Below are 27,400 nucleotides of genomic sequence, written 5' to 3'. Positions count from 1 at the left end.
CCAAAGGCAGTGAACACGGGGCCTGATGATACACCGCGAAGCTTCACTCACAGTAACTGCAGATGTGGGAGCATAACTGGGGCGGCCCTCCTCTCCAGTTTCCATGCCAGCCAGCTTCATTTCTTCAAATGCTGTAGCTGCAGGAAGCAAGCCGGCACCTCTGGCTACATCACAGAGCATGGACTAAACTGTCTTTACCTCCCCTCACACCCACAGTTGTTGTTCACACCCAGTGTTTTTGCCAAGGTCCTACATGGGGTCTCAAACAAGCCATCTCACTGAAGCACTCGGACTTCCCCAACTTCAACAATGGAAGACAGGGTTTCTGGAAACCACCCCAAGTTGCTGGGAACCAGTGACTAATTTGACCTGAAGTTGTGTTTCTTAGAGTCCCTGAAAAGATAAAGTAGGGGTAAAGCCATTGTTCATTTGACTGTGTGGGGCCAAAAGACCCCATCTCAAAAAAACAAAAAACAAAACAAAACAAAACAAAAAAAAAACAAAACAAAGTCTTGGCTAGGATTTTTCTTTATTTATCATTTTTATAGTCACAGATGTTTAAGTTCTGAGTAATAATTTATAATAATTACATCCAGGGGAAGAAGACAAAGGCAGGAAATGTACAAAAGAGGCTTCAGAAATGAGGTTACTGGAATGTATCCTGGGAGTTAAAACTCAGACCACCACAGACCACTAAGCTAAACATAAAGTTTAGATGTGCTCCATGAAGACTATTAGCCCCGAATACAAAACTCAGCAGTGCCTCAAGCAAAGAATCCACTGTGTTCTCGAGATAAAGAAAGTGCTGTGGTGGGCTGTCTTCAAATGCTTCTGCCCTGCTGTGTCCTATAGACTGCTTATCAACACAGGCACACACAGCAAGTATCTGAAAATCCATCAGCTGCCCAATCTCTGGCTACAGATTTCTTAAACATCTTCCATTTAGCTAATGAGAAAGGACAGTGATTCAGTCTTTTGAATTTTTAAGTTACAAAAATTGAAAAGTATTCACAGAGATCTTGAAAGCACTTTCCAAAAGTATAAACACTATGTGCCTTCCCACCATGTGTCCCCCGTTTTGACGTCACACAGGACACAGAACTGGCTCCTAGTGTAAATGTGCCCTTGCTGCTGCACACCTGCAGCCTTAAGAAGGTGGTGTCACAGCTAACAGGGGCCACGTCCTCGTATCAGGCTGGACTGACCATGACTGTGACCATGCGCACAGTCAAGTCAGCTCTCCTTAGACCTCGCTTCCAACACCAGATTTCCCGCACACAGCCTGTCAACCTTCTGTTGCTTCTTCCTTGGGGGACCCAAGCTCATTCAATAAATCTCTGCCGGCCGCTCCAGCTTTTGAAGCAAAATGCACTGCTCCCTGTTTAAAGCCGAGGCTCTTCAGGCTTCGGGCATAGTCTGTATAGATGGCAGTGATGAGCTTCTGTAAACCTCAGTTAAGGAACTGACGAGCACGAGATGGGTGTGTGTGTGTGGGGGCGGGGGGCTCCTCACAGGCTCTGAAGCCAGGTGCTCCAGTGGGACCTGGTGGCCATGGGGAGCAGCATGTCACGAGCACAGTCACTTCTTTATGAGGGAGGAAGTGCCTCAGTCTAAGCATGATGCACCTTGCCCCAGCTGAGTCCAGTGGTTCTTTCAGAGGACTCCAGCCAGCACCCTCAGATTCTCCCACTGCCCACTCTTCTGAGGACTGGAGAGTGCGAATGGCAGAGGACAGGACAGAGCCTTGAGCTCGCCCTCCCTCTATGTGGGAGTTTCCAGAGACAGGCAGCCAGGCAGGCAGCCAGGCAGGCAGGCAGGCAGACAGGCAGACAGGCAGGCAGACAGGCAGGCAGGCAGGCAGACAGGCAGACAGGCAGACAGGCAGGCAGACAGGCAGGCAGGCAGGCAGGCAGGCAGACAGGCAGGGAGGCAGGCAGACAGGCAGGGAGGCAGACAGGCAGACAGGCAGACAGGCAGACAGGCAGGCAGACAGGCAGGCAGGCAGGCAGGCAGGCAGGCAGGCAGGCAGGCAGGCAGGCAGGCAGGCAGGCAGGCAGGCAGGCAGGCAGGCAGGCAGGCAGGCAGGCAGGCAGGCAGGCAGGCAGGCAGAGCATGTTCTAGGGAAGAGGCTCCAGACAGCTGGGCACTCACAGCCCTGTTCTGTCATGTTCTGAAAGAGCTGACACCAGACCAACTTCACCAGTGACCTTGCCTAACCTTAGGCTTCAGTTACATTCTCAGAACGTTGATTTAGTTTAGCTTTTTAAAAGAACGAGTATGTACAGAGCTCATAGCCAACATATAGAAAGGAGGCCAAAGGGAGAAGCCCAAGAAAAAGTGCAGTAAGAAAAGGCAGAGCTATGGACACCCGCAGACCTGGGAGCCATATTCACAAGCCCTTTCTTTTTACAACAGACTTCCCCTGATGATGGCTCGTAGAAATCTGGAGGTCCTGGGCAGAGGCAGCTCACTGTGGCCTCACTGTAGGGCACATCACAAATGCTCTGTCTGATTCTGTATCAGATGCTCACTTGGGTATAGTGTCGGGGGTGATGGGTATTTAATTTTTTAGCCAACATTTTCAAGGTATACATAAAAAACATTTTCCACAAAATGTCTCATTTTGAAAGAATACCATTTTAAAGCGCCAAGACCACATCCCTTCTTGTAAACTCAAACACATATTACAGAATATGAGCACTTCACTGAGCAGTCCTCGTGCCTCTCCTCTAACCAGCCTGCAGTACAGCAACCCATTCTGGTTTCCTTTCCTCCCCTTCTCCTTCTCTTCTGCATTTGGTGACCCACAACACGGATCTCTCTCAATACTGACGTTACCTTTTCCCACTCAGGACACATGTCCTTGGAAAGGATATCTGTGTCCTCACTGACTCCAAATGCACCATACTTGAGGCAGGCTTCCACAAACAAGGCAGCTCTATCGAAGTATCTCATACTGGTCAACAGAACAAAAGTGAGTTAGTCCCTAAAAATAAAATGCGGAATAAAATGGTTCTCAAAGCCTGTTCTAGGTGGGTGAGGCCAAGCCTGCACTTCTGTGTGGAGCTTTGCACTACACACATTTTCTGTGGAAATGGACAGTCCCAGAGGTGGCCCAATGCCCCTCTGAGCCCTGGATATAAAGAAGAGGAGAGCAGACTTCTCTAAGCACAAGCTTCATGGTGGATACACAGCACTGTGCTAAGGACTTTAAACCACAGTGTTCTAGGACTATGTGGGTTTCTAAGTTAGGCACCCACTGCCCAGTTAAAAAGTCGTCAGTCTCCTTCCACACCATGCCTTGCCACCGCCTCCACTGTCAGAGCGTGAGGCACTGAATGGCTCACCCAGCACAGCCTGAGCGGCCAGGGCTCACGTGTCTTACCTGTGAAGTGTCTCTGCCACGCTGACAAAGCAACCCAGAGAGAGGAGGACCAGGAGGGCCTTGGACTTCTGGTTGACTTGTGGAGAACAAAGGTGGTCAGCCCACCGCTTCAGAACATCCGCACACTCTTCAGAATTCAACCGAACCTGAGAAAGAGGTCCATGCTGGGACAGAAGCACCCTTTACAGAGAAACAAATAAGTGTGCTTCTCTGAAACAAACAGCCGGGCTTTGCCCTGTACGCAGCCCGGACTGCTGTGGGACCTGGATGCACCAGACCCCAGCAGACAGGAGTCACACCAATGCAAGCTCTGTCTTCATAAGCAGCAGTAGCTACTACTCGGTCAGAGGGGGAACTGAAAGGAACGGAACATGGAGCAGCTTCACAGGAGGAGAGCAGGACACATCTTAGAAACACACGCCTACCTTTGCAAGCCATGCTGCCCGGTTCCACTCGCCATACGTCTGCAGGTAGCGACAGGCGTCTGCAGCCTTGTCTATCAGGCAGAGTAACTGAACGCCCTCTGGAAGACAGAAGGACAGTCACCTGACCTTCAGTGCTCTCTTTAACAAATCATTAAAAAGTGAAGCCACATTTGACTTGAGACTTGCATTTTTATTTAAGGTGAACACACTTAATTATGTCAAATGGTATTCAACCTGGACAATGGGAAGCCACTAAGCTAAATGTTAAAATAAAGCACTGGGCAGCGCTCTATGTTACCCTCCACAGTAGTAAGCATGGACACCAGGGTAGTAAGCATGAACAAATCCTAGAACATGATTTGGGATGGTGCAGCTCGCCCAGGACTGCAGGACCTAGGTCTATTGTCACTGCAATCAGTGACGCCTTCTTCTATGCTTCAAATAAGCCCCGCTAATGTGACTGGCCATCTCCTACAAGTAGCGCTCTTTTCTGCAGCATATATAAAGGGACAGTCTCTAACAGCCCAGCCCAGCACTGAGACGCAGACGCAGTGCCTTACCTGCCAGCTTGCCATTGGCGATCATATTGGTTGCTACCAGCTTAATTGTGCTCTGAGAAGGGCCTGAGGAGGTGACGGTGGTGACCAAGCAAGCTTTCAGCGAGTCACAGTAGTAGTGCTGGTTATCTGCACTTGTCTCCAGCAGCAGCTGCACGGCCCTGTCTGTCTAGGGAAAGAAATGTCTCCTTTAGCTACGGGAAGGTTTTCTTCCACCAGAGAAAGTTGTAATGTGGGATGTCGGAGTCTACAGCCTGCAGGCAACACTCCCTTTGGACAATCCCTTTGCTCCTGTATGTTCTATCAGTCAATGTGGAAGACGCTGCTCTGTGAGTGGAACAGAAGCTACAGCTGCACTAAGCTAGCTGCAGTGTGCACCTCACAAGCTCTGACACTGTTAAAACCTAAGTATGTGCAAAGGCCATGCTTTCAAGTGTGCACAAACATGCGGATGTGTAGGGGAGAGTGTGAGCGTCGTGTGTAACAATGCTGTGAAATGTTCATCAACTAGCAACGCCACGAAGCACCAGAACTGACATACCTGGCCCAACAGCAGGAGCTGGTCAGTGCATTTCCTTGTGTGATCATAAGTTGACCGTTTTACTTCCTGTAGATTAACTCTTTCTAGCTGAAATTTCTAAAATAGGAAAAGAGGAGGAGGCAGAAGAAGAAAGAAAAAGAAAGAAAAAAGGAAGGAAGAAAATTTAATTTAGATCACATTTCTTAGGTCAAGTAGAAAAACTGTGATTTATTGAAAATTGAAGTGAGCTAATTAAAATTAACTTTCCATGGTAAAAACTTTAAGATACAAATCAAGACTGTTTTAATAAAAATTTTCATATGGATTAAAATTTGGAGTTTATAAGCTTTCAGAGAAGCAGGCCTTTCTCATACAGATATGATACAATGCTAATTTCTAGGATGTGGACTGAAGGCTGGCTCGAAAGTCTCCCAAGTTTAAGATCTCGGGAAAACTTCAATAACAAAGGCAGCATCTATGAAAAGTCTTTGTCTAGAAGCAGCAGCACCTGGAAGTAGGCGTTTTCACAGAGCACATCGTAGCAGATGTCCAGAGGATTATTCAGCTTGTCCTTAGGAGCACCGTCCTTTGTTACCACTGTGTCCCCAGACTTGGCTTGGGACAGGCTGTGCAGGTAGTGGGCCGCCACTGTCCAGAAGTGCAGCTCTGACTCATCACCGTAAAGCCTGGAAGAGGAGAGCAAGGCCTCTGTGAATTCGCTCTCCAGGCCTGAGCAGGCTGCCTGGAGTGGCCACCAGCAACAGTGTTCCACTTCAGAGTGCGCCAGGGAAATCACAAAGCAGTGAGCCCTCTAGCCTAGTTACTGGGCTCCCAAGAGCACAAGGCCTGGGCACACAGAGCCCTTCACATCCAACAGCTCTATAGGCCTGCTGTGCCAACAGCATGGATGGTGTTTGGGCATCACCTTCACAGTAAGAGTTTCTGGATAAAGTGTCAAAACAATCTGCTACTTGTTCTCTGGAACATGGCGGGAAATGTCTTCACGACTCTGCTGAGCACTGGGTAAGTACGGCTATCAGCATGTTTATAAATACACAGTTTGCAGCTCTTATTTTAAAAGCTGCCTATAGGTGAAAGGCCTTGCAGCACAGAAAGCCCAGATCTCATCTGAGACGTAGCTGGACTTGCTGGGTTATATTAGTGCTCGTAAACCAGACTGTAAGTCACATCTAAAAGAGGAGCTTAGAGTTTCAAATCATGTGTAGTTCTAACTTTTACAAAGCCTCAATAAAACGAGTTAACCTGAAATTATCGTTAAATTCAGCATTCCATATCCGAGAACATTACCTGGAAACGAGCAGACACCTCTGCAGGAGAGTGAATTCAGGATCAAGCAGGAGTTTCTTTATGTCGCTGCAGACAGGAACCCAGACAAAGGTAGGACAAACATTTCCAGCCAAACAAAAAGCAAAGAGAAGTAACAATACAAGTTACAGGAGCAGTTACTTGGTCTTGGCTCCCAACTTCACAAGTAGAAGGGTGCCGTCAATCACCTCTGCTGTGTAGTCTTGCAAAGTTTACCTGACTACAAGAATAAGCATGTCATTATCGACAGCCTTCTTAAAGCCTACAGTTTCCCAATTAAATACAAATGCTAAATTTTGGAAACTGGAGAAAAGTGATCAATTATTTGAAACTGTCATTAGCCAGATAGTATAACTTTTTCAAGTTTATGATGATGATGACAATGACGATGATAACGATGGTTATATGTGGCAGAGTCCAGATTGCAAAAACATGCTCTAGAGAACCAAGAACTTCATGTAGACCCCTATTTTTCTCCTCCCCTTGCTATATCATTCTTAGTATTTACTTTTAAATGCTCATGGCTCTAAGAAACATCAATTTCTTAGCCAGAATTGTGCACTCACAGACCTGGCACAGGCTGTTTCAGAGTCCTGCCTATGTCCTCTAGCACAGCTCCATGAGACGCTCACAATGGAGCCTCACTACAGAGAGCTTCTGCTGTGTCAGAGCTGGAAACTGGATGGAGACCAATACCCTCTCTGTGAGATGATTAAGACAGTCCTTCTAGCAAACTAGGCTACAAAGAGGAACAAACCTATGTCAAGGGATGGACTGTGGGCCACTAACACTTAGAAAAATAACGTTTGGTTTTAAAAAGTCAGTTAGTGTGTGTTACTTTCCGGTGTTCTTACCTTCTACGAAACACAGTTACTTACTTAGACAATGCATGCAACTGTTCCTGAAGGAGAGTCTTTATTTCTTCATTTTCTGGATAATCACTGTGCAGGAAAAAGTCTGAATCATTCATTGTCTCTGCAATTACTTGTATTTCTTTACTGAAATTAGTTGAATTAATAAGAACTTAACCTTTTTATACCCTCTGGTTAAAAATGTGGCTACAGATCAAAGTAGTAACCATGAGTCTGAGACTCACTGACCGTTTCCTTGGCTGACTTCACATTACTGAATAGAAACAAGGAAATGAATAAAGAAAACCTCAGGTCTCCAAAAGAGGAGAAAATGGGTTTGCTGGCTCTAAGAACTATCAGGTCTGGATTGCTTTGAACAAAGAGCCTACAATGAACAATGACCAGTGATTCATTCCCTCCTCTCTATAGAATGGGCATGGTAGTTCTTAGGCAACAGATATTTATTGCCTTAAAATTAACAACCACAACAAAACTCTCATCCCACACCAACCTGTACATCACATAGAATAAATTCAGTAATTGTAGAATTAATTAATAGTTGCTACTGTGTTTCTGTGATGGCTTTTTTGAAGTGTGGTAGACACTGACTTATAACACATTTCTGACTCTGCCTGTCCTCGAGCCTCCAGCATCTCTCGGCCGTCTGCACATTCATTCTTTCCCTCTACGATGATGCACCTGTGTGATGTCTACCCAGCCCTAGAGCATCCTATGACCCTGCAGCTCCTCACTGACCCACTCTTCCACAGAGGCCTCACAGTGGTACAGACAGGGGCAGAAAAAAATCCTTAGTGTCTTTGCCTTTGCTTGGATTGGTTTTAAGGCTTCATTCTTTTCTGGACTGCAATCCCTGAGTAAATTATGCAAGCAAAACAAAACGGAAAGAAACTTACATGTGAGAAATGTCCAGAGAATATCTTCCATTCCAAGGCTGGTGTAGTAGGAAGGCTTTCAAGGCAAGGGCGGCCCTTGGAACAAGGAGGTATGGGCACCACACTGGCTCTAGACAGCAAAGGAGCTTCTCAATAAAACGAACTTTATACCTCAACAACGTCTCAGCTACAAACTGATTACATGGCAGTCAGCAGAGAGCAATGCCTAAACCCAGTGTGACCAGAAGTCTACTCCAGAGTAGACTTCTCTGCAGATTCTCTGCACTCGGTGTGATCGATCAGTACATCCTCTTTCTCCTTTTTAGGGATCTGTGATGGACAAAGCTCTGCACTGTGAATGAAAGGCTCAACGTCATGACCCAACACACACAGATGAAGTTCGTTTAAAGAGAATTAAAAGCAATTGCATTTACCTGCAATACTTTTACCACTGCATCTGTTTTTCTGAGACTATTAAACTAACATGGTCCACCCACCCTCTGATGTCTGGCACTCCCAGGAGGCGTTTTATGAAGTCTTTTGGACACAGGGATAACTTCCTACAGGCACAGTCCTCACCCCAGCCCCAACATGCAGGACACTACGAAACGAGCAAGAGCCAGCTGTTTCCAATACATTCCGGTGGAAAGACACAGGACCAAAGGCGCTACTGCCTGCCAGCCAAGGTCAGCATCTCTCTCCACTGGGTTCCCCACCTTTGACCCACTGCCCAGGGGCCCACTGGCTTTCACTCCCTGATCCTCTCCAGCTCCCATGGAGCCTTTCCTTCCTGTCCCTTGGACAGATACAGTGAGCTAAAATGGCCCAAATGTATGAGAGACTGTGCCATCTGATACGCAGGATACCTACGAGTTACATGTGTAGTCACTGAGCACCTGAAAGATGGCTAATGCGAAGAGAGAATGAATGACTTAGAAAGTCCTGATAGTTGACTTGGTCCTTAGGTCACTTTGGAGTAGAACTGGAGGGACTCAGATGCATAGCTATTGCTCACATGAAACATTACAAAATCCAAACAGGGCTCAAATATTTCTGCCGAAAAGTTGTCCTCTGAATAACAGCTGTCCCAACTTACTTTGTAATACCAACAAGATCTTAAGAACTTCTTTAAAAAGATAATATCATTAGTAATTATTAATAAAGAGTATACTTGAAATGATAATTTTTATATATGTAAGTTAATAGAAGCAATGTTGTTTAGCAAATATGATTCTACGTGTCAAAAAATTAAACAGGATGACTATTGTGTACAGGCTTCTCAACTTAAAAGGCAGACAAGGTGAGAAAGGCTTCTACTACTCTTCCACACCACAGAGCTTCACTGCTGACTCAATAAAAGCCCTAAAATACCATCACTATTTTAAAATTCTATTTTTCTGGTTCAGGCAGTATCACTAGAGACTGAAATGAACATTAGTATTTCTTTTCTTAATATTAGTACAAATTTTAAGTATGATGTAAATCCTGGTCCACAGCTACAGTATAAAAATCAACATGATGGACTCCAGTTCTGTAATCAGTTTAGTTTAGAACTCATTCAAGTGATGATAGAGCTTTTTAGATTCAAATTATAAATCAAAAGAAAAAAAAAAAACTTCAAATACTTAGATTGCACTTATCTGCTTCTTAACCTAGAACTAGCAATTGTTTTTGCTTTGTTTTGTTTTTTAAACATCCCTCTGACATTCCCTCAAGTTCCTTGGTAATTCAGTTTAAAGTGTTGTTTCTGTTTGCCTGTCTTGGTGAGGAGGTCCTGACACCTCTCAGAGCTGACAGATGACTCAAGATCGAGTATGGGAATGGGAATGCAACAAGCTGCTTCCATTTCCCCTGAGGGCTGTCATGGCCGCAGAGAAGTGACAAGCACAGCACAGGAAAGGTTCAGCACCCACCACCAGCAGCGGCAGCAGGGTGCCGGCCACTCCAGGGTGGGCAGCTTACAACACCCCAGTCTCTCAGGTGCCAAACAGCAATCGCCTCTGCCAAGCACAGGCAGAACTGAATCAGCAAATGAGTAAACGAGGCTCTCAAGACATTCTCTGCAAATGGTCACCAGGAGTGTCATGGAGGATATGCCCAGAGGACACTTGGAGACAGAAGGAGGATCAGAACCACTCTGAATAAGGCACTGGGTGGGAATGCTTACAATCTTCTTACCTCTTCTTTAGGAAAAAGAAGTCATGCACGGAGGTCTTTTTTTCTTTAAATTATGTTTTAAAACCAAACAAAACCAAACACTCCTCAAAACAACCACACAAGTAGGAGCAAGATCCTCCAATCACCTAGTTTAGCTTTGGATGATCACATTGGTCACAGACAGGCCTCAAATGTCACAGTGCACAGTGGATTTCCCTGATACACAATGTGGGATGCATGAAGCTTATTACAGAAAAGTGAGTAGATTCACGCTTGCTTTCCAAGAGTTCTCTGAAATAAAGCGGCAGCTGCTGTCTCTGCAGAGGATCACACCCTGTGGCAGCAAGCTCCCTCTCAGGAGTCCCTCTCAGGAGTGTGCCTTACCTACTAACTCCTGCTCATCCATCCTGAAACACGTAGACTTCATGGACATCTCCAGGACTCGGATGCACCCGTCATCAGATGCCAAGATCACCTTGTCTGACGTGCACCAGTCCACATCCAAAATCCGAAAGGTCACATTTCTTCCACTTCTTAAACTGCTCACCATCTGAACCTGTGAGAGTGAGTGACAGAAAATAAAGCTGTTTACCATTCTGGATTAAATGGTCAGAGACTGGGTGACAGAGGCCCAGAGTATATCTGCAAATGAACAGCCACTAGCAGCCCATCCCCACATGCAGACTACTCTACAGGCCTCAACCACAGCGATGACACCCAAGAGTCCATCAATTATCTGCCACGCTGTCTCGCTTACAACAGAATACTCTGAGAGCAAAGTTCTCTAACAAATAATTTCTCATAAGAAGCTGGACATACTTGCTGGAGACTGTACTTTCAGACAGAGTGGGAAAGACAGCCAGTTCCTGGGCTGACTGCTCCCCTCGCTCCACTGGCAGGCTGCAGAGCTGCGCCTACCTCTTTGGTATCCCACACTTCAGCGCCATCGGTATACATTGCTATTAGCTTCTGGTTTCCCTTGCCGGGGGCAAAACGAATCTTCCTCACCCAACTTCTGTGTGTGGGTATTCCTCTGAGGACAAAGAAATAAAAATACCAACAGGACATAAAATGACATTCAGTGTGTGCACTACTTATGATCAGGTGTGGGGATGGGAGTACCACTTCACATTCTCGGGAGTCACTTTTGACAGGTAGATCTGCATCAATATCTGCTGGGGCAAGACCCCAGGGCCTCTGCAGGGCTGAACCAGGGTCTCTGTGACTGACCAGAGCTGGCTCATGACCAGTCAGTCTTCCTCCAAAGGTTAGGGGTCAAAGCTCCAATTCCCACTCATGCTTACTGGTCCTATTTACAACCAAACAAAGGTTTCTCTTGGCTCTTACCTGGATACTCTGCCTTTCAAATCCCAGAAGTTTAAATTTCCATCCATATCTCCAAGCACTAATGTATCCCCTTTCCAAGCGATGCAGGTAATGCTGCCCATGCTACCCTAGAAGCAAGAGCAACAAAACCACCCATGAACTTCTCTGCTGAGTCACCACGAGGACAGAAACGTTTCCCTGCAATGATCACAGTGAAGTAGTAAAAACATTACTTATAAATGCTCACTTTAGCGTGCCTGCCATCATTTACTAAAACTTTCAACTCTGAAAGAGCCTCAGCATATCAGATCAACTGTGCTGAAACAGGATATTTCAATTTGATGGACATTCAGTCATCTAAACTACTGCTACAGAGAAGACATGTCTTTTAGGAAGAAATGCTTTAGGAAAAGGAAAATTCCAGAAAGGCAAAAATAAAACAAAATACCCCAAAACAAAAAACTGCAGTCTAGAGCACCATCTCTAATTATCTCTTTATTAAAGGTTAATAAATTTACTCCAAGGGAAACTCAATGACCCTCATAACTAGCTATGTAATGGTTTCTCTACAGGAAAAAAAGACTGAGAACTTTGCTGACACGCTATTGTGAGAGGGGAGTGTAGAGGGAGAACAGGCCATCCAGCAGAGTTGCTGGGTGGGTTGGGGCCCAAGTACTTATACTCTGGCATCAGACCATGCTGCCAGGCTTGTGTCCCAGCTCTTGACAGGGCGTGTCTACTTAACCCTTCTGTGTCCTGGGCCTACTGTTGGTGGAGTCAGGTGCTGGTATAAATCTATAAAGCTAAAGCTCGAGAAGCAATGTCTGCCACACTGTAAACACAGTTCACGTCAGAATTAAATAATGCTGCTACTCACTGTCTCTCTACTCATGAAAAGAGACCTTGCTTTGTAATTACAGAACAATGAAAATATTCAAGAGGGTCTCTACAGTTAGGTCAAGATTGTGCCAATGGTTGACAAAATTACCAACTGCCTCTCTAAATACTACACAATCCTGGTAATATCCCAAAACTAAAACAAACAAACAAATAAAAGGCCTAACAGAGTAAAAAAAACCCCTCAATATTACAATAAACTTAACAACAAAACTTACACCAAGTATATGAGACTCTGCAATGCTCTCAGATCTTAGTTCCATTTTTCTGAAATTTGAATGGGATGTTTAAGAAGAGTTTGCCTTTAAGTTTACTTTGTCTTGAATACGTTCACATTTTAACCTTAGTTTTCTTTTCACACTTAAAAATGAGATTATATTAAATTAATCTACAAATTAGTGTTGCTGTGTTAATTCAACTGTGTGGACATGCAGACGCCCTCCTGCAGGGCTGAGGGAGTAGAGCCGTTGGGGATGGAGAGGTGCTTCTGCGGGGCCTGCTGTGCATCCCCTGTGGCTCCCTCTACTCTCTGTGGTGCTCCTTGCTCACTGCTGCAGCTGCTGTGCTGCCCGCATGCCAGGCAGGATTCTCTCCGTTTCCACGATGAAGGCAGCCACCATGGATACACACAGTTTAAAACACTGCTGAGCTTTCTCCTTTTACCATGCTATATACTTCACAGTTTGGGGGCCAACTTCCAGAATGAAAATTTCAGCTCAAAATTAGTGTTTAGAGCCTTGCATTTGAAAGAACAATAAAGAAAATAGTGGGTTGAAACAAACAAACAAACAAAAACCTTTCTTCTACATACTATATTATAGCCACTGGAAAAAATGTCAGCTTCAGAAAGAACAACAAACCAAAACCAGTTCTCACAAAGTATATAGATATCAATCCTCCCCTAAACATAAGCCAGTCCCACTGGACGCAGCACGCTTACTAACAGTCACATTTCTTCAAAGACTTGATTCATTTGAAACAAAAGAATTTAGCAGAGTAAAGAGAGTCTTTGTGCCCTCACTTCAAGACCCCACAGAGTGGAAGTGCCACCTCCCGACTGTGTGCCGTGGCTGCCTCCAAAGGCATTTATAAGAGTACCCATGACCAGAGAAGATCAGTGCCTGGATGGGAAAGCCACCAAGCCTGCCAATCCAAGGTTATACCTGGGATCCATATGGTAGAAAGAAAGGAGTGAGTGCTACAAGTTGTCCTGTGACTACAACATGACACTGTAAATAATAATGTAATAAATTATGAAACGAATACTCATGGCCAAAGTTCAAAGCTTTCTCTTTGGTTTAGTTGGAAGGTGTTGTGTTCTAACCTCAGTGTGAAGCAACTGGAAAGTGAAGAGACCAAACTATTAGTAGGTGACTCTGTAAGAGCCCAGAGGACATCTTCCTACAAGAGGAGCTATTTGGAGGCTAAGAGTGGACAATGGGGTCCCAACCTTCAGCAGCCTTTCTTGGTATACATTTAAAGTTACTTTCCTATTATAAACATCAAACATCAATTTCCCACATCCATATTGAAAATGTAAGCAATATCAGATGTCCTCAAAAATAGTTACTACTAAATCCTAGATATGACTTATTCTATGCTACGGTATGAAGATTATGATATTAACTTTGACTTTAGAATAATGGTTTTAAATGAACGCCTTCAATTCTATGTTAACAGGAGCACTTGATAGCTAGCCTCTAAAGAACCCTCACTCTTTCAAAGGCCCCAGGAGCCACTTCCCACAGTAAAGTAGGACTGATCCAAGGACCAACAGCAGACTGTAAATGTGACAGGGCATCATTTCTGAAAGTAGGCCATGTGACCTGGCTCTCCTAACTCACTCACTTGAGAACTCGGTTGCCAAGATGGGAGGTGACACAAGGAGTTCTTGAAGAAGCACTTGGCTTCGACAACCCACAGCTTTAACTTTAAAAAGCTTCTTGACAGCACCACCTTGGAGCGGATAAACATGATGGCCAGCTTTTGTGTAAACACAGGAGAGGGTCCTCTGGGAAGAGGGAACCTCAACTGAAAATATGGCTCCAGCAGGCTGCCTGGGATAAATTTTCTTTATTGAGGTGGTATGTCCCACTGTGAGCAGTGCCATCCCTGGCCAGGAGGTCCTGGTTGTGTAAGGATGCAGGCAGAGCAAGTCACAGGGAGCAGCTAATAAGCAACATTCCTTCACGGCCTCTGCTTCGGCTCTTGCCCTGACTTCCCTCAGTGGTAATACTGAGTGTGACTTGAGAGGCATAGGACGACACAAGTCCTTTCCTCCCTCAGATACAGCCATGGCATTTATCACATAGCAACAGAGACCCTCACTGAGATTGTCTCTCTGGCCCATTTAACTTTAAATGACCTCAGCTAGTCAAGATCCTTACTGAGACACTTTTAATAGGTTTTCTATTAGAACATCTATTCTTAGATGAAAACTTAAATATGCATTGTTTGAAATCCCCTTTAATGCCTCCATTTAATTATAATATATATTAGTTAATGGTTTATTAATTCATTTATTAAGAGCAATCTGTAAGATGTGTGCTGATGTCAATTATTAACTATAATTGATTCTGCAAAGCCAAAATAAGACACCTACAAATGAGTAAATATTAATACCACTATACTCACAATCATATTAGAATTATTTCAAACTAACCAATGGAAATGTTCAGACTAGAAATAGGATTTAGCTCAGTGGTAGAGCGCTTGCCTAGGAAGCACAAGGCCCTGGGTTTGGTCCCCAGCTCCGAAAAAAAAAAAGAACCCCCCCCAAAAAATAAAAAAAAAGAAATAGGACAGCTGCCATGACAGCCATGAACCTTCCTGTCCTCAGTTTCATAAGCAAACAGGTAATTCCTATGGCGTGCCATGGTGGTAAGATGGGACCGCACATGCGGTCTAGGATCACGGTGGCTATGTCACTCTGCAGTATATGAACTTGGTATGGACCAAGTTAGTCTGCAGTGACCTCTCCCTGAATAGTAACATTTACTGTATTAGGCTTAACTATGTCTTCACTGGGTATGGATAAACGGGATCCCTGGTCACACACTCCTGACAGAGGTGTCCTGAGGATGACACTCACATCCGGTGGAATCCGAGCACTGTCTTTCACAGAATTTCCTTCGACAGTGAGATGATAAACTTGGCCATCGTTGTCAGTGAACACAAAATGTTCCCGAGCGGAGATGTTCTGACTGAGTTCAGACTTACTTTCTGCCTCCTGTAATAAACTTAAGGCAGAGAAGAAAGGTAAGTTTTCCCTAGGGTGAAACCCATTACTACCCACTGTTTAGATGCATTTACAGGAGGTCCAAGAGCATTTAAACCCCTCTTGAGTGTTCCCAGGACATTTTCTGGGGAGGTGACTGTCTCTGCCCACATCAGTGCTCGTTTGTTTCAGCTACAGGTGCTGACTTGATCACACTCGGGGCCGCTGACAAGTCAGCAGCTCTGCGTTTTACTGACAACACTGAGCACAGGCACAGCAACTGTGCTTCAGTCGTCTGGGCCTGCCAGGTTCTCTGCCAGGACACAGGCAGCACAAAGGTGCACCAACAGGGGCAGGACCTCGTACCTGATCACAGATGATTCAACAGCACCCAGCTCTGCATCCGAGACCACAGTCTGGCGGGCCATGGCCTCCCGGGTGGCTAGCTGCTTCTTTCTCAGGCTCTTCAGGTTGTGAGACGGTGACCATTCCTGCACAGCACAGACAGACATGCCAGGCTCCCTTCCATTAAAGTCTGCTTAGAGTAGCCGGGCACAGCTACTTATGATCAGCACACTACTGGCTTTCGAGCAAGGACATCATTTACAGGCAACCGTCTAGGATTAAGTTTTCATGTTTTCTCGAATCCCACTATAGTCCTGTGCACTCCCACCCATGTAGGATGGGAGAATCGAGTTCTCAGGCATAGGCGCTCACACAGCCAGCCGCTCACTTCCATGATTATTCTCACGCCTCCACCTATTCTAACGAGCTTAGTCAAATATTGTCTCATGTAAAAGTTCCTTTTTAAGGTTTAATTTATATTGTGTGTTTTGCTTGTGTATGTTACAGACCACATGCGTGATCAGACTGAGTTGTGAGCCACCACCTGGGTGCTGAGCTACGCGTCCAGTGGTCCCTGCACACGTGGACATTCTAGGACAGTCTCCTTTCTTCTCCTGTCACGCCTCAGCTGTAGGAAATGTGCTGCCCTCCTCCTGCCTTGCAGTGCTGGAATGTCAGGGCGTGGTCAGTTCTCATACGCACGAGAATCTAATTTACAGAAACAGTGCTGTCTTACACACCACCCTGTTTCTTATTGTTTCTATTTTCCTTCACTAAAGTTGAATAACTGTGGGGAGCGGGTGTGGCGGCAGTCCCAAGATGGCACCCGGGACTGCAGCTAAGTCTCATGACTAGCACCTGACTTCCTCACACACCTGAAACTAGCCACGTCCATTGTGAGAGCTGCACAAGTGCACCGTGAAGCAAGATCAGGCCATGTGATGTGGACCTATAAACTGAGATTACGCAGTCTGGACTGAGGAGGCGGAGTTGAGGGAAGATATAAGGGACTGTGCTCGGGGGCTGAGGGGGGGACAGAGAAGAAAAGAAAAGAGAGATTGCTGCTTGCATGCAGAAAGAAAGGTTCCTGAATAAACTGCTCCTTTCTGTGGGACGGAGGCAGAGAAGACAAATAACTTTTGTCTAGAGGGACAAAGGGGACTAGTGAGAGGTCCAAAGGAAAAGGGAAGGGGTGTGTGTGTGTTTAACATACAATGTGTACTTGTATGTGTACTTAAAAATAAAAGATGAGACTGTTTCCTTACCCTGACTACTAAATGGTCGGACTATTCTCTTTGACTTGCACACGATTACCTTGTGCATTTGGATCCCACACACCCACAGGTCTGTTCTGAACTCTTTCTGACAGTGATCCATTTCCTCTTCTTCTGTCAACTGGACACTGGCTTTATGTCTATGACTTTTTAAAATTACTAATTCCAGATATTATGATCAACTTTATGTCTTTTTACTTCTAGAATGATTAAAGCCTACCTTCTTTCATAAATATATTTATGTTCCTCAAGATACCCAAACATTAATCCATTTTAACAAGAAAATACATTGCAGGAATGATGTTAACTCAAGCTATGGAAAAGTAGCAACCACACAGCTCAGTACCAGGAGCACCGGCTCGTGGGCTGGCATGACTCACCAAGGCAGTTATAGCAGGGAAGCTCTTAGACATTTCTCTGAGAAGAGTACAGGTTCTAATATCCCACAATTCCAGGGGCTTATCTTTGAAAACAACTGCCAAATACTGTCTAAAAGAGACAACAAAAATTAAAATCTATCAAAAAGATCTTTTTACAACAACAAAAACTGTCATGCATTAGTTAATGAGTTGAAAGGTGGGACTCAGACAGCACATGCCTTGCATAAACAACTAAACTAACATTCAGACCCCATTACAAGTCATGTTCAAAGTTACAATAAATATGAATCACTGAGGAGCCGAGATGGCAGACCTGAGTTTATAGTGGGCTCAGGGCAAGATTAGCACTGATTGGACCACATTGGGAAACTTAACACACACAGACTTGGACGCAGTTCAGGTGAAAATGACCAGAAACAAAATACAATACAAGGAACTGCCAACCGCACTGAAATGGTGAGGTGAGTTTTGGGGAAGGAGGAATTGCCAGTGAAGGGCATTTTCACAGAGCCTACCACAGAGATGAAGAGAGGGTTGAGCTGAGGTGCTAGAGGCTCTCAGGACCCCTTAAGCAAACAGGTACAGGGTGAACTCATAGTATGCACTGTCTAGAGGGGAACCATGAAGAGCATGAAGGCATGGGAGTCTACACCCAACGATTCATAAATACTAATTAAACAAACTGGATCGGCTATTCCGATATCACCCTATCCAGACTTATTTCCAAGTGTAGAATACTCAAGAGAAAAGATCTTTCCTAATGATAAAAAAAAAAAAATAAACAAAAAACCAGAACACTGATCTCATGTGTGCCTAATTACAACCACAGAATACCTACCACAAGTACTTGAGTGCTTCAAAAGGAAACTAAACGAGGCCATAACTAAGGTAGGGAAGTCAGTGCACACCTTTCAGAAGTGCACAGAATGACTTAATCCAGAACTAGCAAAGACACAGCAGTCTTAGGAACCAAGTAGAACCAACTCACAGAAGACTGTAATAACAACAGCTTTTCAAGTCACAGGGGACATTCATTAAGACAGATCAGATACTGAGTCATGTGACAAGTCACAGCTAAATCTCAAAAGTCTGAAATAACATAAAATATGTTCTCTGCCTACAAAGAACTAGAAAACAACAGAAAGGTCTATCTGGAGGGAGGGAGGAACCAAGTATATAAATATGCCGAGCGAATGTTAAGACAGGATGACATGAACTAATATGAAAATACAGTGCATCAAAAGTATAGGCCCTTGTCGCAGGAAATGCTCTTGCTTCTGCATCAACATTTACCAGCAGCCCTACTTAGTAGAAAAAAGATGCAAATGGCCTGGAGATGAGTGAGAAAGATCAGAAGTGTCTTTATAAGCAAACACTATTTACACAGAGACTTGTAAGAGACTAACAAAAACATCACTAGAATAACTCAGCTCAGCATGGTCACAGTCTTCAGGTCACCGTCGGAAACTTCACTGTAATTCCAGTATATAGTATTGAAAATTGAGATAAAACCCACTTACAACTGATTATAGAAGATATAAAACTTGATGACACGTAAGAACTTAATTGAATGATATACAATAATACTGCATGCAATACCATACTGAAAAGTATATATTTCTGGACAAAGAAGACATAAATAGGTAATGGTATGTGCCACATTCATGATTTCAAAATTTGCTGAAGTGTCTGTTCTCTCCCAGACTGATACTCAGATCAAAACCCCTGGAAGGTGCTGTGGGTAAAACTGACAAGCTGCTTCTAAAATTGATATGAAATCCCAAAATATATTGCTATTCCTTTTAACTGTTTTCTAAAATAATATGACATTGGGATGAATTTAACACGTTATGAGATTAATGACACCAGATGTCTTAGTCACGGGTTCTGTCACGCTGATGAAACACTATGATCAAAAGCGAGTTGGGGAGAAAAGGGTTTGTTTAGCTCACACTTCCATCTCAATGTTCATCATCAAAGGAAGTCAGGGCAGGAACTGCAACAGGTAGGGGTGGATGCAGAGGTTTTGGAGGGATGCAGGCAGGAGCTGATGCAGAGGTTTTGGAGGGATGCTGCTTACTGGCTTGCTCCCCATGGCTTGCTTAGCTCTCTTATAGAACTCAGGACCTCTAGCCTAGGGGATGGCTCCACCCACAATGGGCTGGGCCCTTCCCCATCAATCACTAATTAAGAATACGCCCTTCAGCTGGATCTTGTGGAAGCATTTTCTCCATTGAGGTTATCTCCTTTCAGATGCCAGCATAGACAGTTTCATGAATTGATAAAATATGTTTTTCCTGATAAAGACTGTTGTGAGTGTTGTGACCTTTAGAGCATGGGATTATTGTGAAAGCTCTCATTTTCTTTATGTACAATTTAGGTTCACTCTGTTTCTAATAGTCTTTTGAATGTTTTGTTCCAAGTGAAAATGCATGTGAAGTAGGATTAGTAGAAACCAGGAAGGGAGGTGAGGGGGAAGCAAAGAGAACAGAGCATCTCCAGGCTGTCTCACATCTGTGGTCAAGCTCTGCTTTTTGATATGGCCACTTGTAATTATCTGCTGTCACTAACAGATTTCAGGAATATTTAGCATGTCCCTACTTTCTTAAAAGTTAAAAAAGCAGCTGTGCAATGCTCCTGAGACACAACCGTAGATAGAATAGGATGGCACTTACTTCAAATGAGACACTTTGATCATTTCAATGGGTGATTCATCATTGCCCCGGTCACCACGGAACGCAGTGCTCCTCCCTTTAATTGAAAAATGAGAAGGTGAATCACAGGCACCACATAAAAGAGCAAGAAGCCCCACCACCTGATGTGGCCAGCCACACCCTCTGCCTCCGTCACTCAGGGCTTTGCTTCAAAGCCAGGTCTAATAGTGAAATTTGAAATATTCTTAAAATATGAAAGGAAACAAAAATATATTACTTAGTATATAAGTAATATATCTATTTTAGATATCTATGTCATAAAATAGGTAAATATTTATAAAATTTATAAATATATATAATTTTATAAATATTTTATAAAATACCTTATATAAAAAGGTATTTTAATGTTATATAGTTTCTTCAATTCTGTAATTCAATTTTAGAACCTTAAGAGATAATGCTGTCTACAACTTTGGAGCCTCTGTGGCCTAGTGGGGGGACTCACTGTGTATTTAAAGTCAGAGAAGACACACCCATGTTTTCAAGTACCGATTAGTTGGGAGAAAAAAAAAACTTTTGAAATGAATACTGAAGATTTCTTATTTTATTTGCAAAGTAGTAAATGAAATGTCTGAGCACATTACTACCAAAAAGTCTTTCTGAGTGAAATTGTGGAGTTATAACTATATGCCGTATTAGTTAAGTGCCAAAAGAGAAGTTTTCATAAATAAATAATTCTACCTTTCACTTTAACAAACAAATTTTAATATTTTTGTGAGATTTTATTTACACTGAATTAAAGAGAGAACAACAGCCGAACACATCTACACACCCTGCTCCCGCAGGCGGCAAGTGCAAACACGGGTCTTTCTAAGTCAGCTGGTACTAACCTCTGACAGTGGTCCTGGACCTGCGGGCAAGAATGACTTTTTCACAGGAAAACACAGGTATTTACGTTACGATTCCTAACAGTAGCAAAATTACAGGAATGAGGTAGCAATAAAATAACTTTATGGTTGAGGTCACCACGGCACGAGGAACTGTATTAAAGGGCTGCAGTTTTAGGAAGGCTGAGAACCAGTGCTCCAGAGCTTCCAGGTTCAAAACCCTACAACCTGAGTGCTCACATTTCTCTCTTCAGCAAATCAGCAACTGCTGATTATTATAGACAAAAGAAATCTGCAAGAAAAGATTCTAAATTAAACAATAGTCCTTCTGAAGAAAAGAAATGGGGATTTTTTAAACAAGTGACTGACTAACTATAGTCTTGCTCATCTGGAATATGACAGTGCTTGAGAGAAGGCCAGAGCCAGTGTGCCAGCAAAGCAGAGTCTAGGAACTTCAGTTCCTGGGCAGGTCACTTTCTGGTGTTATAGCAACACTGGAGTGTGCACATGGCTGATTCTTTAAGTTAACACCACCTACATACAGAAAACAACCAAACGCTTGTTACTCCTGCACATTATTATTATTATTAATTATTATTATTATTATTATTATTATTTAAAATCATCTGCATATATTGATTTTATTCCTGTTTTCTTGATTGGTTGGTTGGGTTTTTTTGTTTGTTTTGTTTGTTCTGAGACAGGCTCTCACTGTGTAGCTCTGGCTAGCCTGGAACTCAATGAGATTTGCCACCATGCTCAGCTATGGTATTATTTTGCAGAAACTCACATTTGAAATCACTGCCTTTAAAATTCATGTGCTATTATTATAAAGTCCTTCATTCTGAAGTTTGTTAGGTCTCACATTGTAAATAATTGTAAACACGTTAGCAGGGTGCTTTCTTTTCTATTATATTAGTTAGAGTCTGTGATTTCATGAGTGTGCACACACAGGTGTGAAAAACACCTTGGGGGTCAGTTCTCTGCCTCTACCACTTGGGTTATCCGCTGATTACCCAGATTAAGGACCCTATCCTCCCTTTTTTCAATTATGAGTCAGGGCTCTCCTGGGCTCAGCCTTTCCTAGGCTGGCCTTGAACTTGTTATGTAGCTGCGTATGATGCATCTTCTTCCTCCTGAATGCTGGGATCACTTCCAGTTTGTGTGGTGCTGGCAATAGAACGTAGGGCTTCCGCATGCTAAAGCAAGCACTGTACGACTGAAGCTACACCCTACCCCTGGAATGTTTGCTACTGCAAAGACTTCGTATGGTCCCTAATTCAATCAGCCTACAGCTATCAAAAGCTTTAGATTTGAACATTTGAACATCACACTAACCTATACAATTTTTGAAGGCTTCCTACAATAGTCCAAATTCTAAGCAGAGGTCCCAAAATCTGCAACTACAGAGAAAGCTTAAAAATGATCTTGCAGAGAGCTAGGGGACTGGCTCAGGGGGCAGTTGCTTGCACTGACCTCAACTCCATGGGCTGACATGGCTAAAGGAAAGGGCTGGCTCCCAAGAGTTGTCCTCTGGCCTCTACATGAATCTCCTATACATAAGACACCATGCAAAAGAAGACTGGGCCCCTCTTTTGTCGTGCATCCATGAGTTCAGCTAATGATTTCCACTTACCCTGTGCTACACGAGTGGTGTGTACATAGAAACAATGCTGTGGTTTTTCTAGGCAATTACTACAGAACTAGAGAGAGTAAACAGGATGTAAGAACACACACCAAGGTGAAAGAAAATGCTCTGAGGACATTTTATGCAAGCAGTGTCTCCCATCAGCATGAGATACCACTCCAACCTTTCAGAAGGTAAGACACGGACCTGTTGGGAGATCAACCAGCTGAAGTTCGTTTCTTACTAACCCCATGTTGTTTGGGGTTGAAGCAGCAAAAGAAAGGAAACTGGTCAAGCTTGTCCATTCAATACCCCTAAAAAGCAAACACAGTTTAGTTTTGCATTCTTTTCTCATTTGAAAAGTTTATTTGAAAAATTAGGTTTTTCCCAAGGCCTCATTTTATTACATAATATAACTTGAAATACTACTCTTTCAGTCTACATTAATGCATCCTCTGGCATGTGTGGAATTTGTTCTAATTAAAATGTTATATCCAAGTGTAATGACAAAGAGTTATCAGAATTCATACCATCATTAAAATGGATGCTGAAATCGCAGCAATTTTTAAGAACCTAACTGTTTAAAGCAAGCAGCACAGAAACATTCAAGAGATGAATCCTTAAAGTGACTGCTGGGGATGTCATCAAAATTCCCAGCTGTGAAACTAGGGCAAAATTTAATGGAGCAAAGACCCTTCCTTCATCTTCCAGATGGAAGAGGAGACAAATGTCCCACCATGCAGAGAAAAACCATGGGCTGAGTGAGGGCTACCCCAACAGGACAGTGTGGACGCCTTGCCCACATGGGGCTGACAAGCAGTCAGTGGTGATACATTTTCTTCCTTGGAGTAAAGCTGGCTAAGACCAAAGCCTAAAGCCGGGCCCCAGTTACATTTGTTCATCAGGACCTATAGGCTAGCTATTTGCAGTGCAAATGGTACAGCCTTGGGCTGCTCTCACAGTACAATGGCAGACTGGGAAAGGCAGCTCTGAAAGGCTTAAGATCTAAACTCTTAAGCCTCAAAACTTTATTACTGATCCATTATGAAAAATGTTTATTGACCTCTGATCTACAATAATTCTAATGCAGTAACAGGATTTGCATGAGATACTTCTTTTTGTCTGTCTTGCTTTTTTTCCCAAGCATTACAATCATCTCCTATGTCTATGTAGGCTCCTGTCTGCAGCTTTCAAGGCCCTCAGACATTTCCCTTACCTGCAGTCATTTACTTTCTTTTTGAGATAGTCTTGCCCTGTATTCCAGGCTGACCTCAAGCATACTATGTAGCCCATGGTCATTCAACTGCCTCAGCCTACTGACTGTGGGATTACCGGGGGAAGACACCACAGTCAACTCTCATCTGCTATATTGACTACAAGTGTTTCCCTCATTGGCTCCTGGGTACCCGGGTACTTTTCTTTGTGCAGAAGGACAACACAATCCACAGAGACCCAAAAGCAGCATCTGAAGCAGTAGCACTAGCTGCGGTGATTAGGATTACAACCATTTCAATACAAAGCTGTACCCGGCACCCAGACTAATGGCTGCGTGGAATTAGCACACTTGGGAATTTCCATTCCTGGCTCAAGTTCTCACCTTCGTTCTCCAGACACAGTGGGATAGGCTGACTCCAGAGTTCACCCTCTGCACCTTAGTCTCATTAGTTACACAGAAACAGTACAGAGGGCACCCAGGAGGTCTAGCCGATATCACACTCATGGTTGGCACAGTGAGCCAGGAACTAACTGAAGCCTGGTTGTCCTCATCAGATCTGTTCTAAATAAATATACCCACACTGTGATCATACAGCTGGGCCAACCTCTAGACAAGGTCTTTCCCCTCTTCTTTCTCTTCTCTTCTCCCCAGCAGCTAAGTCCTCACCATCTCTAGAGTAAAAGGAGGAACTCACTACATCTGGTCTAAAAGTCTGGTAGCGTCAAGCGTGTGTTGCCTAGAGATTCCCTAAGACCATTTCCCAAGTCCTGCTGCTGGCAGTATCAACTCACTAATTCATAATTCAACTTGGTGTGGTCGTGTCAGGAGCTCTGGGCACTGGCAACCTGCCTTCCCGCTTTTCATCCATTATTTTTAAAATGACTCCATTAAGTATCCAATACATGCCAGTGGCTATGTGAGATGCTGTGGATGAGGGAGACATACCTACTGTCCATCTGGAACTTATGTTCTCTCAGAAAACATGTATTTTGCAATACCTACTGCAAAAGAGATGGCAAAGAGCTCAACAGGAGTGTGTGAGCTGCACACACTCTGACCTCAGGGACCAGCTCTGGAAACTGTGCCATTGGACCTAAGCCTGACCAATCAAGGTAATAGCACAAGAGGCAAGAGGCCAACTATGTGTTGCTGGGGATTAAACCCAGGGCCTCAAATGTGCTAGATAAGAACTCTACCAATGACCTACTCCCCAGCACCCTGAAGAGTCTTTTAAGGACGGCACCATGATATCTTGCCTAGCACCTCTCTTTTGTTAAGCAGTGTAACCCAGATTCAGGAAGTGTCTGCCCTGCTCACTGGAGGTCCCAGCCCCGGAGCTGTAGCAGAACCTGCAGGGCTGCGTGTTTGTAGTCTGGCAGTGTGAGCAGGTTGCTTTCGAACGGAATGCAGCAGCAGCTTACATCTTCTTAAATAAAGTAAAACCAAACTGGATTTCAAAGTAGATTAAATAAGGCAGGGGTTATCTATCTGTCAGAAGAAAAGTATTAAAACCTCCTGTCAGACACGGCTGAGCTCCACATTGCCCCTGGGATTAGAACACTGTTGTCCAGGCTTACCTCTAATTCTGCACTTAATATCTGAAGGACTGGAAACAGCATCTCATCCCTGATCTAGGATTTCTCTCATCTTTTTTGCTAGAATCCCTAGCCACAGAACAACTGTAATCTTAGAATTTATCATCAGATGGCTTCAGGCTCACAGGCTGAGCATGCCAGGCATCTATAGAACATATAACACACAAGCTACTTCTCAAGAAAGTAGGGAGCACACAATTCTGCAAGACTTAAATCCTATGATTGTTCTGCAAATGTCCAGGAAAACAAGAGAGACCATTTCATTTTCCACAAGTAATTCAATGTAATCTAAGCAATCCATGCCTATACAAACCATTGTTTCTAAGTTCTTCATAGTACCAGGATACTGTTTTAAACTCCACCCACTGGACAAAATGTTCTAAAAGAGTCGACCATTCCACTTTATAATTCCTATATCTGCCACTGGATTATAAGCACCAAAGCTTCCAATTATAGTTTTACAGAAAATGTTCAATAGTGTCTGTGAAACATCCTTTGTAAACATTGAAGCATCATGTTTCCTACACCCCTCCCATACACTATCATCATTACACAGTGCCTGGCAACATGTCTACCTTCATAAGATTTAAGTACAGGAAACAACTATCTAAAAGTTAGCCTTAATCTGCATGTGAAAAATCAAGAACACATTAGGTTTATTGCTAATTGGTTTAGAACTTTTTATAGCACATCTGTGAAATCTTCATAATGGTTTTAATTGTAACTCTAAGATGCATTAACTGAAACACAGGGACAGCAGGATTTTAGCATCCTCTTGGGTAACATCTTTGAATATAAAGTCAATTACCTTCAAAATGTCAACAAAGAGGGAAGTTTATATGAAAAGTGGGCCGTGTGCATATGATCACTCCCAGCTCCTCTGGAACAGGACATCCCTCACAGTACTCAACAGTCTCAGGACCACCAGGCCACAACCACTGTATGCGCCATTATGCATACCCTGACCCTGGGCTACACCAGTTACTGAGGTTCAGAATTCAGAAACTAAAGACAACAGGCTGGATCTTCTGGAAGCTCGTCATACTCCTGATCAGTCCACATTTAACTTATTGCTATCATGTTCAACCTTGGACATTCTTGGCAGGAGACCATAGCTCAAGTACAGAGCTCAGGCTCTGATGCCTGAGGCCAGGAGCGAATCCCATCCACCTTTTCCCAGGCTTTGCATTACTCGGTTTCTTTGTCTGTCCCTGGGAAAGGTGACAGCACCCACTCTGCAGGGTTGTGGTGGGGTCAGTGAAATGACTGACACACCGACTCTAAGAGCATAAATGTCTTAGAACAAGTGCTGGATGGCAGTGCACAATTCTGATTGGTTGATGTCAGCCATAAAAGGAACAACCATGCACAAAAGACAAGGGTAAAAGGAAACATAGGGAAGGAAGAGAAAGAGGAGACAGAGAACAGTGGCAGCAGAGATCCCTGGAAGAAGTGTCAGGATAGTCAGCTGAGGCCCTGAGGCCAAGAGATACAGTACGAAGATCCCAAGCTCAATATCCTGAAGACATTACTATTTATGTAAATGTATTTGCAGAGCTGGGGAGGAACAACATAAGACAGCTAAAAAGTCACCTGGGCTGTGCCACTGGCAGTAGTCTTAAAAGACATTTTTATTATAATCACCAGCTGTAATACTCAAAGGTTAATCTTGCTCTGTGTAGAAAACATTACGTTCAAGTATACTCAATAGGTCCGCTAAGGCTTTCACTGTACCCAAGACTAAGTACGAAATGTACAACACGGAGAAGCTTTTTGTGTTTTCATTAGATCATTAAAGCACTGGGCACACTGCACATATATGTAACTTGTATCATGCATAACTCACAGGCGAAGGGGAAACAGTTCTG

At 43.8% G+C, this 27,400-nt stretch overlaps 1 protein-coding gene across 2 annotated transcripts in view; it reads right to left on the bottom strand.

Moving 5' to 3' along the window:
* Positions 1-512: 512 nt before the first annotated feature.
* The window catches only part of Wdr11 (WD repeat domain 11), a 45,305-nt gene continuing 18,417 nt past the window's right edge, over positions 513-27,400 (bottom strand). For both annotated transcript variants that reach the window (XM_087560227.1, NM_001427807.1), the window contains 18 exon segments: positions 22,929-23,035; positions 20,229-20,304; positions 17,554-17,662; positions 15,921-16,045; positions 15,429-15,576; positions 11,462-11,568; positions 11,033-11,147; positions 10,499-10,670; positions 7,979-8,087; positions 7,092-7,154; positions 6,196-6,261; positions 5,396-5,573; positions 4,909-5,004; positions 4,371-4,536; positions 3,811-3,908; positions 3,386-3,531; positions 2,877-2,956; positions 513-1,443 (listed from right to left, as the gene is read on the bottom strand). In XM_087560227.1, the coding sequence (XP_087416353.1) occupies positions 1,286-1,443; positions 2,877-2,956; positions 3,386-3,531; positions 3,811-3,908; positions 4,371-4,536; positions 4,909-5,004; positions 5,396-5,573; positions 6,196-6,261; positions 7,092-7,154; positions 7,979-8,087; positions 10,499-10,670; positions 11,033-11,147; positions 11,462-11,568; positions 15,429-15,576; positions 15,921-16,045; positions 17,554-17,662; positions 20,229-20,304; positions 22,929-23,035 (2,119 nt within the window). In that variant the 3' untranslated portion in view covers positions 513-1,285.

This window comes from Rattus norvegicus, chromosome 1 (assembly GCF_021556685.1).
Source record: "Rattus norvegicus strain SHRSP/BbbUtx chromosome 1, alternate assembly SHRSP_T2T, whole genome shotgun sequence".
Classification (NCBI taxonomy): domain Eukaryota; kingdom Metazoa; phylum Chordata; class Mammalia; order Rodentia; family Muridae; genus Rattus; species Rattus norvegicus.
This window is presented reverse-complemented; position numbering and strand designations above follow the sequence as displayed.